At 33.7% G+C, this 17,174-nt stretch overlaps 2 protein-coding genes across 3 annotated transcripts; both read right to left on the bottom strand.

Moving 5' to 3' along the window:
• Positions 1 to 3,852: 3,852 nt before the first annotated feature.
• LOC149423144 (myosin heavy chain 95F-like) lies at positions 3,853 to 12,081 on the bottom strand. The gene is made up of 8 exons (XM_089632880.1): positions 11,806 to 12,081; positions 10,171 to 10,269; positions 9,017 to 9,115; positions 7,651 to 7,771; positions 7,023 to 7,128; positions 5,140 to 5,340; positions 4,525 to 4,672; positions 3,853 to 4,081 (listed from the first exon to the last, which is right to left on the bottom strand). The coding sequence occupies exons 1-8, from the start codon at positions 12,042 to 12,044 to the stop codon at positions 4,078 to 4,080; spliced, it is 1,017 nt and encodes a 338-aa protein (XP_089489006.1). The 5' UTR covers positions 12,045 to 12,081; the 3' UTR covers positions 3,853 to 4,077.
• A 115-nt stretch (positions 12,082 to 12,196) lies between these two features.
• On the bottom strand, positions 12,197 to 17,057 carry LOC149423143 (myosin heavy chain 95F-like). Of its 2 annotated transcripts, none has more exons than XM_089632878.1 (4): positions 16,680 to 17,057; positions 13,639 to 13,688; positions 13,316 to 13,507; positions 12,197 to 12,454 (listed from the first exon to the last, which is right to left on the bottom strand). In XM_089632878.1, the coding sequence occupies exons 1-4, from the start codon at positions 16,913 to 16,915 to the stop codon at positions 12,327 to 12,329; spliced, it is 606 nt and encodes a 201-aa protein (XP_089489004.1). In that variant the 5' UTR covers positions 16,916 to 17,057; the 3' UTR covers positions 12,197 to 12,326. The 2 variants fall into 2 exon arrangements, with proteins under 2 accessions (XP_089489004.1, XP_089489005.1); XM_089632879.1 differs by having other exon boundaries at positions 13,316 to 13,486.
• Between the last annotated feature and the right edge of the window lie 117 nt (positions 17,058 to 17,174).

The following is a 17,174-nucleotide window of genomic DNA, read 5'->3' as shown; positions in this document are numbered from 1 at the left end:
AGAAATATTCTCAAGAAGTGTTTTATTCAGTAGTAAATTCAGTTTTTGCCAGTATCAAATTCTTTTCGTCAGTTCGGATCTGGAAATAAATTCCTCTCTGATCGTGGCTTTAAACTCTACCACAAAACCTCTACAACATCTACCAAGACTGAAAACGCCAAAAGGTGTACCCAGCTACCTTCGTATCTATTTTTTTAAAATTTTTTTTATTTTTTTTATTTATTTATTTATTTATCAAAAGAAAGTACATATTACATATTGGATGCTTTGCCTGTCCAACTAGGAAAGTTTCCCGTTCTAGGACAGACAAATTGACATGTTTAGTTCATATTATTACTGAAATGTACATAATTACATAACAAAAACCAAAAAAAAGTTTCATTTTTCTCTGAAACTAAGTTGTGTAATAAAGAAAATGTATATAATAAATATAAGTACACATACATTGTTTTGTGAGAAGTAGAAAAAATTAATCTGGTAGCATATATTATAATCGGATTTACCGAATTAACCTGGTAACATAAAATATTAAAATTTACAGAGTATGAGGTAAGCGTTGTAACTAGAATGTGTAATAAATTATGTGCATGATTGTTTTCACTGAATTAAAACATGAATTCAGAACAAATTATAATATACGAAAATACGAATATACACCGAATATATACATTTATATATAATATATCTACAGTTATTGTACGGACGGTATATTGTCTCGTACACTGATAATACGTAAAGCCAAAGAATTATACTATCGAAACAAACTAATAACAGCAAACTATGACCCTAAAAGCGTATGGTCAATTCTGAGGGAAAGTACTCATTCTCAGAAGAACAAAGATGGTACCATAAAGAAATTACTTATTGATGATGAAGAAGTCCACTTCCACGACAATCCTACACATATCCTCAATTATATTAACAAACACTACATAAACATCGGAGCTAACCTAGCTGAAAATATCAAAAACACCTCACCTCTCAGAGATATTCAGGAACCTCAAAACGATGCAACTAACATCAACAGTGAAAATATTAACAGAACCTTCACATTTCAAAATATTACACTTTTTTTTTTTTTTTTTTTTTTTTTTTTTATTGTACGACAGACAGGTAAGTCCAATTATGGTACAATTTTATTAAAACTAACAATACATGTACATATATTTTTTAAAACATGGTATAGTGATATTAAACACATCTATATCCGCTGGTAGGGCATTTAGTAAGGTCATACCTCTTGTCATGCTATGTCGGGCAATGACATCTGTCCGACCCTGCGGTATACAGAATAGGTCGTGGCTTGACTTGAAGATACCAACAAAATAATTCAAACATTAAAGAATAACACAACTACGGGACGTGATGGTGTACACTCTAAAACTATCATAACATTAAGCCAACAACTACTTAAACCACTCACATACTTAATTAAGCGTAGTCTTAAAGAAGGAATTTTTCCTAGCTTACTAAAAAAAGGTCTTGTTATTCCAATTTTTAAATCAGGATAAAAAAATAACGTAAACAACTACAGACCTATTACGCTACTAAATACCATTTCGAAAATTCTTGAAAAAACTATAAAAAAACAACTTCAACACTATCTGGAAACAAAACAAATACTATCGATGAACCAACATGGCTTTAGGAAAAACAGGAGCACAGAACATGCAATAGCTGATGTAACGGACTTTATAACACATAATCTTGACGCTAAGAAAAAAGTTATTTCTATTTACTTAGATCTATGTAAGGCCTTCGACACAATTTCACACGAAAAACTTTTTAAGAAATTAAAAAACATTGGCATTGATGGAGTAGAATTCGACTTAATTAAAAGCTTTATGTCTGACAGAACGCAACAAGTTAAAATTGACAACAAGACAAGTGAACCACTTTTAATTACATACGGAGTCCCACAGGGGAGTGTACTTGGCCCTTTATTATTCCTCATCTACATAAATGAACTGTGTGACATTAAAATTGAAGGTAAAATCGTGACCTTCGCTGACGATACAGTTCTTCTATGTCAAGCAGCCACATGGAAAGATGTATTTATAATAGCCGAAAAAAGTTTATCAATTGTCAAAAAATGGCTAAACAGTAATACTCTTACCAAAATACATCACACACAGTATAACACAAAGAGGCCAACCTCCAACTAACATAGACCTATTACTGCATGACTGTGAACAAACTTTATTTAATTGCCAATGGTAAAGGAAAGGGTAAAACAAATAAAATACCTAGGGGTTATTATTGATACACACTTACGCTGGACTGACCGCATTACTTTCATCACTAATAAACTAAAACGAGTCATGTACCTAATGAAGTCCATCAAAAACATTTTCCCTCTAACAATACTCAGATCCATATATTTTGCACTGTGACAATCCATTGCCACATATGGAATACTAGCTTGGGGAAGTGCTACAAGAATGACAATTGACCCAATTCAAAACATTCAAAAGGCGATAATTAAAATAATCCTAAAAGTACCATTCGACACAGAATCAAGCGAAATTTACAAAACATTAGAAGTCTTGTCAATAAGACAACTTTATGCTAAATCTGCATTACTACACCTCCTCCAATACAAACTCCATATTCCAATTCAACCAAAAACCTCGTTAAAAACCAGATCCTTAACAAATAAAACACTAAACATACCGATAACACACACCACACACGGACAAAGACACTTTCAATACTATGCTACTAAACTGTTTAATTGTATGCCCATTACTCTGAAGCAACTACTAACTGCAAATACATCTGAAAAAATTCACAAAAAACATATCACAGCCTGGATCAAAAACCAAGATATTTTATTTTTTCAAAACATAATAACTCCAAACCAAACATAACTAAACCATAAAAAGTGCATAATAAATAAACACGTTTTTCGAGATTTTACCAACTATACTCACACTTACAATACAAATATATGCACTTACATATATGTTAATTTATATTATTATTTTTTACTAAATTTATAATAATAATATAAATTTTTACTCTTTTATTAAATTTAACTTATTTTACTGAATTTACAAACACCATTAAAATTTTATGAATATTCAATTTACAAAAACCAAAAAAAAAAAATTAAAACTTATAAAAAATAAAAACTTTCTTCTACAACGCATAAATACTTGTCACACCTATACATAACCACGTAAACACCTTAGCACAGGTTCTCCTAGTGAGGTGTTCACGAAACATACAATATTACTCACATACAGTTTCACCTTCTCAAACCTACCTTGCACACAACAATATATATTCAAGGGTGTAAAATTATTTAATAAATTACCCCTTGATATACGATCGGAAGAAAATTATGAAAAATATTAAAAAAAAAATTGAATTAAAATACTCTTGTACCACCTCATAACTTTACTTATTGTTTAGAAATATGTTTTTGCCTTTTCAATTCTTTGAATCGTTTATTAACTAACCTATATTTTTATTACTTTTATTGTTATTTTTTGTTAAATTACTAATATTTTTTGTTTAATTTAAACAAATGTAAAAATATTTTGTTGTCCTCTCCTAAACACAAGCAGCTGCTTTATTAGGAGAGTGATTGAAATATTGGTGTTTATACTGTTATAAAATTGTAACCTTGTTTATATGTTTCAATAGAAATTAAAAAAAAGTTTGAAATATATCATGTACAAATATAAATAATTATGTGAACACTGTAAATATTATATAGAAATAAATAAAAAAAAAAGAAAATCTCATTCTCCAATTCACAAATAAATAACAAAATAAAAACAGCACAAAATATTTCATTAATCATATTTATTGGAAATAAATACACTTTACAAAAAATCATGAAAAGTGAATATTATTATACAAAAATACTGTTGAACATTTTGAAACAGATTTGTCTAGAAAAGGAATGTGCCAACATGGTGGAATACAGGAAAATTCCTAAGGCATATTTTACTAACGCCAATCACAATAGTAAGATTTGTGTTCATAAGTACTAAAATAGAAAAGCTTCTTGTTATTGGTCAAATAGTACACAAGCGTACTATCACAACTCTCAACGGGTAGATTACGTTATCTGGAAACAGAGAATATTTAATTATTTAAAAAGGATGATAAATAGATCGATTGGAAAAAAGAACCTTTGCTATAGTTAGTAAATGAAGTGCTCAATACATTCTGTTATTGCTCACAAACCGAGCACAATATTTGAAACGCGTATAATTAATATTGAATGTCACGATGGGCAATGGGATTGACCTAATTTTTTGCTTTATGTGCGAAAATACACATCTTTGGAAAACAAAATAAGCAAATGGAGCCATTCCAGATAGATCCCAATATATGTCTTATAGACAAATGGAGCCATGCCAGATAGATCCCAATCTATGCCTTATATTATAAATGTTGATATATTATTTCAGTTATTATGAATACACAAATTGTCTTCAAGAGTATGTGTATAATTTAAAATGGAAAGAAGTGTTATAAGGGGCCTCAGGGGGGCTGGTTGGCGCTCACTTGGCTCTCTGTGCAGGGCTGATGTAGTCAGCGCCCCCGTGGCGCGCCCACTCGGCCAGGAACTCGTGCTCCAGGATCTCCGCCCCCCGCTTCCTGGTCAGCCCCGTCTCTTCAAGACTCAGCTCACACATCTGCATATCATCGGTACCTGCAAATGCAATGTTCACTATTCAATTCAATAGGGAGTTACTGAATCCTCGTCATTTCTGGTTTCTTGGTGGCCTGGTAGGGTTTGACTCTCACAACAGCAGGATTTTGATTAGAAAAAAGATTAAACAATAGGTTATTTGTATATTTTTGAAGCTCTGCATTAATTATCATCCAAAGATGAGCTTCAGGATCCCTGAGACAGTCCAGGGCATCTGTGAAGTGTGCATTCATCAACTCGATGCACGGCAGTTGAATGGCACCGCAACAGTACCGACCCGAGACTTTTAGGTCTCATAGGTGTGTGCATCATGTGGGCAGAACAGCTATGGGAGCAATATATTCTATTGGGTTTTCAAATTACATTGCAGGATGACAAATTACATTGTCGTCCAATGGTATTGCAATATCTTGCTTGGTATAGTTAATATAACCAAGAGCGACTAATAAATGAAACAAGTAATGTACCTGCGGTGAGCAGCACTGGTGGCTTGTCAGGGTGGAGTTCCATCTGGCGCGCGACGTAGAGGCCGTGGAAGTGTGCGTACCACCAGCCGCGGCGCTCCTCTGTTCCGCCTGGCCGCACGAAGGGGATGCGGAAGTAGCGGTCCGTGGAGACCAGTATGTCGGGTTTGGACTGCGGACGGGTTTGAAGGGCCTTGGCCGCTGCTGTGCAAAGAAAACAAATTGATTATGTGTGTTTATTCACTTTCACACATTTCCATTTAAATACCTCATATCTGACCAGTTTGGGGGTTCAAAGAACTAAATTAGTTATTCGAAACCCAACATTTTAAACATGAGACCACATTTTCCATGCATGGTACAAAGTCTCATCTCACCCTTTTCCCCCTGTTCTATTCGGGTGTAGCACCCATCGCATCAACGTGGCAAACATAACTAAGACAACCTTCTGCGCACTTTTCATGCGCCCACATTTTACATTGTGTGTATTAAATCCATTTTTCCTCTGTCTGTTTTCTGAATATGCTGACATACAAACAAGGCAGTAGCTCTCCTCCTCTGGTGATGATGATTCATGTTGCGTATTAGTTTTTTTCCTGTTTGTAGCTCTTCGTTTGGGGCCTTTGGTAGTGGCCTACGTTTTCAAAGTGGACTAAATTTTCTACAATTTGAGCTTAGAACCGTCTCTGCAGACTCAGTACGGGGCATGGCAAACATCACGGGTTCATGGTATACTCCTACCTTTTAACTTCCGAGGACCGTGCGAGACGCGCTCGGGGTACGTGTTGTTGGGCTGAACGCGGGATTACTAAGGGGAATCTAAAGGGCCGGCGAGCAGCAAACCGGCGTGCGCGGTTAGTTCTGAAAGTGGCCGCCCAGAGACGCTTATTCTTACTTACGAATCAAACGGCTACATAACAGTATATAAAATTTGGTAGTCCATGGTATAGTTTTTTTGTTTGAATTATTTTTCAAAATGGAGTCCTCTTGTAAGCTTAAATATGACATATTAACTCCTCAGGCTAATTTGTTTGGTTATTTTAACAAAATTTATCCGTAGAGTAAATTTATTCGCTTTTCGGTACAGCTCAAATGGGCTCATCCTTTTCAACCATCCTTTCCATTATCAGTAATATTCAGTGTTCAGACGAAAAAAACGTGAGCCATTTTTAAAACATTTTATATTTGATTTAAAAATTTTAATATTAAAAAAAGGATATCTAGATTTCCTATAATAAAATTTGAAGGCGTATTTCATCACCTTTCTAAAACAGTTATTAGTTTTCGGATGCTTTTAGAAATATTCCGTTATTTGGATTTTATTGAGAAGTGGAAATACACACAAATTCTCCGACTTTCTGAAAGCATCTTCAAGAAATGTAACGGTCAATATGCCAGAGGCCTGAATAGATTGTTTGTTTGTATTTACGAAATATCTGTTATGCATGCACTATGGCGGCATTCACTGCCTGTTTTTTGGGCCGGCGGATTAGTGAGAGAGTACTATAAATATATGTTTTTTTGCATTAACTCCACACAGGAGGACATACAGGACCTACGTTATCTTTGGGGGTGCTATGTGGAGGCTTTTTTTGAGGAGACGAGTCATAGAAACAATCCATTCTCATGTGAAAAATAATATCAACCGAGTACAAATGTTGGGCACGTGTTTGGCATGTTAACCGACATTCACCAGTGCCGAAGGTATCAATGACCCTAGTTCCTAGGAGCATCTTTCGTTGAAATACCTAAAGAAATCTAAAGATTGCGATCCGTTTGTTAAGATAGAGGAATCCATCTATCGGATAGCCGGTTTCTGTGCAGCGACAAGTCATATCCAGTTCGCAAAGAAGAATGTTCCTAAATGTGTTCAAATTGTAACTGACCATAATCCGTTAAGCGAGACTTGGGGGACTCTTCTTTGGTTGTGTAGTTCTTGGACTTCCAGGTGTGATAGACATTCTGGCGGCGCTGGAACTCACCGTAAGCGGCCTAAACAAATCATTTGGAAACATATACATATTACAAACATTCACTGGGCTTCTTCTAAAAAGTTACCTACTGCAGTAAAACATTACAAACTAAAAAAATGTAATTATTTTCTGTCAGCAGTATATTTGAAATAAAATTAGTTTAAAAGAAATGTTGGTTTATGGTAAGGGTGGCCCATACATATTAGTTAAATTCCATGCTTTATACAGTTCCCATTAAAATAACAGTAAATTTGAAAACTGCTGTGGATTGTAAACTTCTGGTGTATGGTGTCCCGCAGGTTGGTAAACAGTCGACATAAACCGAGTGCTGTAAGACCCTGCACAGAAAATTAAGATCGTTATAGTAAGACAACGGTCTGTAGCGCAGTTCAGTGTGGAACTTTTCTGTGCAAGGTCTTACAGCATTTGGTTTATCTCGATTGCTTACCAACCGTGGGACGACTGGCTTAAATTGTATTAAATTTATAGCTCATAAAGATTAAATATATTTATGCGAATGTGTTTAACGCAACAACTTAACCTGACACAGTTCGACATCGCACGATGTGTCAATAGTATCTTGAAGTTCTGAATATTTCCACTTGGAAAGGTTGTTCTTTTGCTTTTCCATTGTCAGTTCTTCTAATATAATCTTTTCTGATCTGTAAACAAACATTAAAGTTCAATTTTTATTGAAATTCTTTAGGGCAACACTTCTATTGTTATAAATGAACTTCTATATTTACATTCACAACTACATCATACATTTATACAACTGTTTTAGGCTACATTCAGAAATGTAAACAATAGTACACGATTGACTGAAAAGGATGGAATGTTTTATTTTATTTTATAGAAACAATCAGCACATTGGTTAAAATGGTTAAGTGGAAACAATTTACAGATATTAAATATGTCATGGTGGGTACCTATGATATCCGTGGGGTTACTGCCATAAGTTGGTACATAAACATATTTTAGAGTAAACTCAAAAGTTTTATCTTCATTTTAAAATCGGGGTTTTGGAAAATATTGTTTTTTTTTAAAATTTAAAAACAATCTTAGTGATTTCTAAACGAAAATCTGAAACAGAAAAATCAGAAAAGGATACGGTCACATCTAGGACTCAAACCTAGGACCCTTGTCTTTTCGGGACGCTGCTCTACCAACTGAGCTAATGGGACCCTATCCCCCTCGGTCACTTTTAACTGTATCATACTTCAAATAAGAACTATCAACATTGTCTTCATTTTTTTCACCGCACATTTTTATTGGAAACTATCTTTATGTATGATCGCAAGATTTAACCCAAACTAAATGCAATCTAGACAGCGTATTTTTTAGATAAAACTATCTTATTTTTTTAATTTTTAATGTGCGACATCTATTGACTTTTCTGCAAGTCTAGAATGAATATTTATTTTTCGGAATAACTTTATTGAGTAAAAACCTCAAATTGTAATATTTAAATATTGAAGACAATATTAGTGATTTCTGAACGAAAATCTGAAACAGAAAAATCAGAAAAGGATACGGTCACATCTAGGGCTCGAACCCAGGACCCTTGTCTTTCTGGGACACTGCTCTACCAACTGAGCTAATGGGACCATATCCCCCTCGGTCACTTTTAACTCTATCATACTTCGAATAAGAACTAACAACATTGTCTTCATTTTTTTCACTGCACATTTTTATTGGCAACTCGAATTGGAAGCTGCATTTTTTTTGTAATTAAGCTTGTGGAAAAGCGCTGAATGTCATGTTCTTCTGAACGGTATGTTATAATTAAGTAGAGACAGAAGTTAAGTACAGTCAATATTATTGTTTAAAATTCTATGTATTAATGTTAAATCAACTACTAATAATAAATGTTTTGTAATGATAGTGAATTATAAAATACAAACAACCTTTGAAGTTGAGAAGTTGATTCTTCCACATGGTTGTTGTTGGTCTCGTCGACAATTTTTTTTGTCGCCATTTTAAACTCACTCTCCTCATGGTCCAACCTGTTTTAATTGTACAATAGAATATTACTATTAGTTTTCTGTGAAAAACAGACCTCGCGTCCGAAAAGTATATTTCTAATCTGCTCTTATTTAATAAAGCAAAACCATAATTCCTCTGAAATCATAAGATTTGTAAGTAGGTTCTTAAATACCTACCTACTTAATTATAAACCATCTAATAATTTATGGTAACATTTTGTTTATCTCAAATAAGGAATTATACAATTTGTCCAAAGAAACGTCACCATCTCAATGATAATTCTTTTTCAAACATTCTTCAGGCAAGTCCGCTTTCTTCAGTCCATAAGGGTTGAAAAGTTATGCCTACCACCAAGGAAAAAAACCCAAAAAGAAAAGAAAATATTTATTAAAATACTTCATTTATTCTGTGGCCCACACAAACAGTGGAGGATTATAATAAAATTACCATTTGCAAATTTACATTGCACAATTCATAAATAAAATTAAAATCATATCCATGCAAGAAACACTTCACATGAGGGATATAAAAGCAAAACTGCCTCTATCCACACTATGTTCATTTTGACCTAATGATTAATTAGTTATCTATGTCTCACTCTCTACACCAAACAGTCTTCAAACGACTTTTAAGTGGTCAGACGCAAAACCGTCTCTCTTCTACTTTGTTTAAGTTTCAATAGCGCCAATCTCGAAATGCACCAATCACGAACCAGAAAACATATAAGTACCGATATGGTCGTCGTGCTGGTTGAAGTGTAGAACCGTCACTCTAACAAATGCTCAGGTTCAAAAACTTCAATAAGCTGAGGAGTTGAACTGTAAAACCTTTTCTGCGAGGAAGGTTTAACACATGCAGTTATAGACCCACATGATGCACAAATCTATGAGACCTAAAAGTCTCAGGTCGGTACTGTTGCGATGCCGTTCAAACTGCCGTGCGTCGAGTTGATGAATGCACACTTCACAGATCAATTATATGGGGTCCATAGGGCGATGCCCTGCAGTATAAATGTTAAATCAACTACTAATAATAAATGTTTTGTAATGATAGTGAATTATAAAATACAAACAACCTTTGAAGTTGAGAAGTTGATTCTTCCACATGGTTGTTGTTGGTCGCGTCGACAATTTTTTTTTTCGCCATTTTAAATTCACTCTCCTCGTGTTCCAACCTGTTTTAATTGTACAATAGAATATTACTATTAGTTTTCTGTGAAAAACAGACCTCGCGTCCGAAAAGTATATTTCTAATTTGCTCTTATTTAATAAAGCAAAACCATAATTTCTCTGAAATCATAAGATTTGTAAGTAGGTACTTAAATACCTACCTACTTAATTATAAACCATCTAATAATTTATGGTAACATTTTGTTTATTTCAAATAAGGAATTATACAATTTGTCCAAAGAAACGTCACCATCTCAATGATAATTCTTTTTCAAACATTCTTCAGGTAAGTCCGCTTTCTTCAGTCCATAAAGGTTGAAAATTTGTGCCTACCACAAAGGAAAAAAACCCAAAAAGAAAAGAAAATATTTAATAATATACTTCATTTATTCAGTGGGGATTAATTTTCTCCTATTCCGCCTCACTGATAATACGCAATATTTCACTTTCAGATAAATGGATTTAGCTTTATTAATTCAAAACATGATTTATTATGTCGGGGGAGACGGAAAAATACGCACTTTTAATTTTAATTTCGTTTATTAAGTCACTTACGCGATATGTCAATTAGTATGCGGCGCCGCCGAAAGCGACTATATTCATATCAAGAGTTGGATTATATTCATAATATCTAATTCATACCTACAAAAAATATTTCATAGACACTGCTGCCAACCAAAAAAAAAATAGTATTGCCATATAAAATAAATAATATCATCGTGTATAATTAATCCATATTAATATGTAAGTCAACGTATTATTTATAACAAATAATCAACATATAATTAAATAAAATAACCCGAATAACAAACAAATAGAATAAAATGTGATTAAACGTATTCCGTTTAGGTAGTTTAGGTTCGGTTAGGTTAGAACATGGAAAATAGGTATTAGAATTAAATCACAAACAAGTCTATACAAACCTAGCGTAGCCCACATACTATTTGAAAACTGGGATGTAACTCTAAAGGGGACGCGAGCAGTCGTTATTAAAGGGGCATTTTTTGCTATAGAAAATCACAGTTAGATTAGGTTAGGTTATATATAGGTATTAATTTAATATTTTCAAGATTTTATTTTCTTTAACTGAATTAGTTCGTAGGTAGGTACTGTACCTAACCCGCGCACTGGCTAGGTAAATAACTAGTTGTATCAGGAATACAATGTCACATTATTTTGTTTCTTTGAAATCTCGTGTGACATATCGCGTAAGTGACTTAATAAACGAAATTAAAATTAAAAGTGCGTATTTTTCCGTCTCCCCCGACATAATAAATCATTTTTTGAATTAATAAAGCTAAATCCATTTATTTGAAAGTGAAATATTGCGTATTTACCGTGAAGCGGAATTCGTAACCTTTACCATCATTAGACAGCATTATAATATTATAATGACATCTAGTTACGTTTTAATCGCCAAATATGCTCAGTAATCGTTGGTTAAAATCCTTTGGGTTCATGCTGATATAACCTGTATATACAGATTTTTAATGTTATCAGTAACTCATAAACATATTTATAAATCATAATTTTCAACTTACCACCAGTCATTTTCCTTGGGATCATTCCCGTTTTTGTATTCATTGAGTTCGCCTTCCAGCGATTGCAGTTTCCCAACCAAATGGTCGATGATAACCAGCAAGTTATTTGTTTGGGGGATTATTTTGAGTTGGTGCACATTTGTATGGTTATCGGATGGATCTTTTAAAGTTTCGTGAATTGATGTGACTAATTCGGTAGCCTTTATCAGGTGTTCTTGGGCGTTAGCAGTTGAATCCATATTGATAATTTTTCACAAAGTTGTAAGCGGTATCAGCACTTACGTTACAATACGTAGAAAATAATACACTGCAATAGCTTATACAAATACCACCTCTCTAATCTTATCTCGAAATAATATGAAATCTGATATGAAGGTACTTATGTGTTTTTTACGTATTCTGTCAAATGATGGGTAAACATTTTTCTTTAAATAGGTAAGTTTGTTCATTAAACCCATTACTTAAAATTCACATAAGATCACTAAAAGGCAAAAACTATTTAGTTTAAACGAATTTATTTGTCATATGTTAGCGCCCCCGTAACACGCCCACTCAGCCAGGAACTCCTGCTCCAGGATCTCCGCCCACGGCTTCCTGGTTAGCCCCGTTTCTTTCAGACTCAGCTCACACATCTGCTTGTCGTCCATACCTGCAAATGCACTGTTCATTCATCAATTCAGTCAAGCATTAGAATTTGAGCTAAACCTTTGGCATGCAAAGATGCAAAAGGTCTGTTACCCCACATACTTTATCATTTTAATGCCATTTTTTTGAAAATTATTCTAATGGCTTACACAAGTGTTTTCTTGAAATAATGATCATTATAAATTTTTTTGACTGTATTTTTTTATAAATAAGTTTGTTTAATATAATTAAGAAAACATCAGAACTTTATAAGGCCATGATCAACCTTAGGGTGAAAGCCAAAGTTAGTTAATTTTATAAAACACCTCTTCATTCAAAGGCGATGTGGGATGGCAGGCGATGTTTCCTTACCCCCTCATACATCTTTGGTGATAGCGCGAGCGAGTGAGAAGGCGCGCATTGTTCACTGTTCCAGTGTAATGGCGGAAACAACTGTGATATGATTCCAGCGCGCAAGAAATATTATTTATGGCAGGAAAAGTTTAAAAAAAAAATTTTTTCTGTTTTACCTCTTGCTTACATTATCTGGTGTCAGAAGGAACAATTTACGAAATCAACATTTAGCAAAAAACAAAGTAAGTTATTACGAATATAGAATCAGCCGGTGCACTGCAAATTTTTTTACTGCAAAAAGTTAATCTAGTACTTTAGTTTATTTTTTTATGATAGATTATGTGTTTATAGTTTTTTAGGAATATAAAAAAATACCTAAGCTAGAGTTTTAGAGATTTTGGGTACCCCTGTTGGTAACGGAAAGGTTAACATTACTATTAATAGATTAGTCGGATTGTGGTAGGAGAAAGATGAAAAGCAAAAGGTTATCTCTGGAAAGTAAGACGTGTGGTATCTCTATGAGGCAAGTTACCTGCGGTGAGCAGTACCGGTGTAATGTCGCGATGCAGTTCCATCTGGCGCACCACGTTTTGGCCGCGGAAGTGCATGTACCTCCAGCACCCCTCCGTGGCACCGGGCCGCAAAAAGGGGATGCGGAAGTAGCGGTCTGCTGAGTCCAGAATATCTTGGGGGCTCTTGTCAGCTGCGCAAGGAACATCTATAACTTTTGTTAACAATTTAATTTAATTCTACAATTTGCTTTGATGCTTTTCCACTAACCCTAGAGCATATATCCAATATCCAATATGACCAGTTAAGGATTCAACGATTACAAGTGTTTAAAGAGAAACTCACCAGCTTGGATGGGTTCTGGAGCTCTCTCCGTCTCAGCCACGGCACTAAACCTGTCAGGAAATGAACAGATATCATTACTCGGACTTTCTGGGAAGAGACGTGTAATGTGCTGGTGGTTAAATAAATACAAATTTATATAAATTGGCACATAAATATAATACTTAGAGAATACAGGAGATAGAGGATAAATAGTTTTAAATGCTTTCCACCACCACATCCTGAGTCCTTCCCGTCCTACTCCAATCCTTTTCCACTCAGTATATCCACCTTTTCCCAGTCTGCCTCCGGATTGCTTACACTGGCGCACCCACATAATCTGTATTTTTGGTGTCTCTTTCTGTAAGTCCAGTCCATTGAAGTATTTGGGACCTACAGAATCTTACAATGGCGTCATGCTCCATAAAATTTTAGAGTTCATGGTTCATTTTAAATCCATATGATCCAGTCCAATGCATTTTTTTTTAATTATTTGCTAGACACCATGTCTCAAAATTGTACAGTCTTATTTTAATAGCACTCCCCTAAAAACACCTAACATAAACATAACATAAACATAACATAAACATAACATAACATAAACATAAAATAACATAAACGGTACAGAGCTGGTAACAGTAGGTTATCACAAAATTATAAAAATAGGAACCTGCGTACAATATAAGTGGGCGTTTTTTGGTTATTTAACCAAAGATTTTTCTAAAATTAGTAGCGTTTTTTTTTAAACAGAACTATGAAATTGGCAATCTTATAAACAAATACAGCATTTAGGAGTAAATAAATGTGATTATAAAACATAACACAAACATACCATGAACATAACATAAACATATCATAACATAACATACACATAACATGAACATAACATAACATAAACATAACATAGGTATAACAAAAACATAACTTAACAAAAATAATACAGAGCTGGTGATAATAGGTAATTATAAAAATAGGAACCTGTGTACGTTTGGGCGTTTTTTGTTATTTAAAAGAACAGATTTTTACAAAATTAGAAGCATTATTTTTTTTAAAACAGTACTGTGAAATGAATATAAACAAATACAATAAAAGAATCAAGAAAAATATACAAATACATAAAGAATAGTGTTTTAACTCAGTCAAAATATGCAGAGTTGGGATTAGTGAAAATAAAGATGAAAATAGGAACCTGTTGAAATGTATACAAATGAAAGTGAAAGAAATTTGGTTTATATTTATTATTATGGTCAGATATTAAGGCCATTTTTATAAATAAATTTTGCCAACAAATGGTAAATTTCAGGAGTGTTTAGACTAAGAAGGCAGGGTATACTGGTAGGGAATTTAATATCAAGTTTTACCAATTCATGCATGAAGTTTGGAAATTGGTCATTGATAGGACACTCAAAAAAATTATGGTCCAGAGTATCCTCTAACCCACAATCATAGTACGGCGAACTGACTATGTGAACCTGGCAAGATGGCTAAGACAACAAGTGTGACCCAGCCGCATTCGGGTTATGGAAGAAATATATTTTTTAGGCATGGCAGTGTATTTGTGAAACCAGGGCTTAACAGGAATAGAAGGAACAGGTTGAATTTTTCCATTCAGAAGACCATTGGAGTTGGTACTTAGTTTTTAGAATAGGGAAATGGTCTCTAACCGGAATAGGGTATATAATATTTCTATTTTTGAAACTGACAATTCATGGTGGAATTCCATTATAATATATTACAATAAAACAAATATGAAACTTTTTTCCACTTCATTTTTATTGACCGTAACCGGTTTCAGCTCGTTAAAGCCGTCAGAAACCAAAAAGCCATTAGAAAACAAGTCTGAAGATGTCTTTAAGGAGCTGAAACCGGTTACGGTCAATAAAATTGAAGTGGAAAAAAGTTTCATATTTGTTTTATTATAATATATTGAAAAACTATACTTAAACCCATAGAGGGGGTAACACATCATTACACTTTTCGCAGTTTTTTGTGAATGATTGTACAAAAATGAAAAAAAAGTTTTGTAATATAATATAACAAGTACATTTTTTACAAATAAAACATCACTAAATGGCCCAACACTTACTATAACTTCTGTTTATGGAGTTGTATTACAAAAGTAGGCTTTAATTTGATTAATAATAATAATTTCATTAATCTTGGAATAAAACTATAGATGTAGATATAGTATAAAAAACAAATGCACCCACATAAACTTTTCTAGATGACTAATATACGGCGTTGTTTGGAGACTTTTCTCTACTTTCTATAAATATAATATGCGTGTGTTATATGAGTCGTGTAATTTCTATACCCGCTATATCAACTTTCATTGATTTGGAGAAAACCGCAAAAAACTGTCACATCTCTAGCGTACATAAGTTGCATTAAAATTTTTTATATAATGAATTGGAGTAATAAAATTTCGAAAAGCATTTATTTTTCTATATACGTCTAGCAATAATTAAGTAATTTCGATAAATAAAATGGATATAGCAGATTTTGATACTCACTTCGTGATTTTGAAAGTCAACTGAGGCGACATGGCGGGTTTAGAAACTCACGCGTAGATCATTTTGACATACGAGCGTGGCGTCAGAGCGGCGGCCATATTGTATTTTGGCAAAATAACTGCTTGTGATTCGTTGAATCCGATATAGCGGGTTTTGATAGTGACTTTCTGTATGATATAGCGGATTTGGTTTCTCACTCGCAGTTTTAACATGGTTTTTGGTCATGATAAGGAGGGTTTTGAAACTCAATTTTAGGCTCCTCTTGTTGCTCGCAAAAATGTGAACAAGATGTCATACTCAGATCATTTTGTCAAAAAATCGGATATAGCGGGTATAGAAATTATAGGATTCATATATATAAACCTACCGGAAGAAATTCTCTAAATGATAGTGAAAACCCTATCAACATTTGTTGCGTATTTTAGAAGAACTAAGCGCAAAAACAGACTCGGAAAGCGACTTTATTTTATACTATTTAGAGATCGAACTCAACGAAACAACGAATCAATACATTATGTCCATTTAAATAATATGTATTTGTATTCAACTCACTTTGACACAGTTTCCTTGTGATCCTTGTTTTTGTATTCAGTGAGTTCTATTTCCAGTGTTTCCAGTTTCCCAACCAGCAGCCCGATGATAGCGAGCAATTCATACGTTAGAGGGATTATTTTGAGTTGTTGCGCATTTGTATATTTATTAGCTGCGTCTCTTAAAGTTAGGTGAATTGATATCACTAGTTCGGTAGCCTTTGTCAGGTGTTCATGGGCATTAGAAGTAGAATTCATAATGATAAAATAATATGCTTATTTGGAAAACTTCCTTGATATTATTTTAACCTCCTCTGCTGTAGTGCACAAGCAAGAAAGATGTTCAATCGGGCAGTACAATTGACATTTATAAGAAAAAAACAAATGACATACTGCACAGTATAACAGCCAATTACTAAAATGTCACCTCTCTAATCTTATCTTTAGATAGGTTATCTGATAGATTATCCATTTTTAATTGGGAAAACTAAATTAATAAATATATATGTATTGTTTT

This window comes from Hesperophylax consimilis, chromosome 6 (assembly GCF_061612785.1).
Source record: "Hesperophylax consimilis isolate HC1 chromosome 6, BYU_Hcon_1.0, whole genome shotgun sequence".
Lineage (NCBI taxonomy): Eukaryota > Metazoa > Arthropoda > Insecta > Trichoptera > Limnephilidae > Hesperophylax > Hesperophylax consimilis.
Note: the sequence above shows the minus strand (reverse complement) of the source record. Positions and strands in the feature narration are given on the sequence as shown.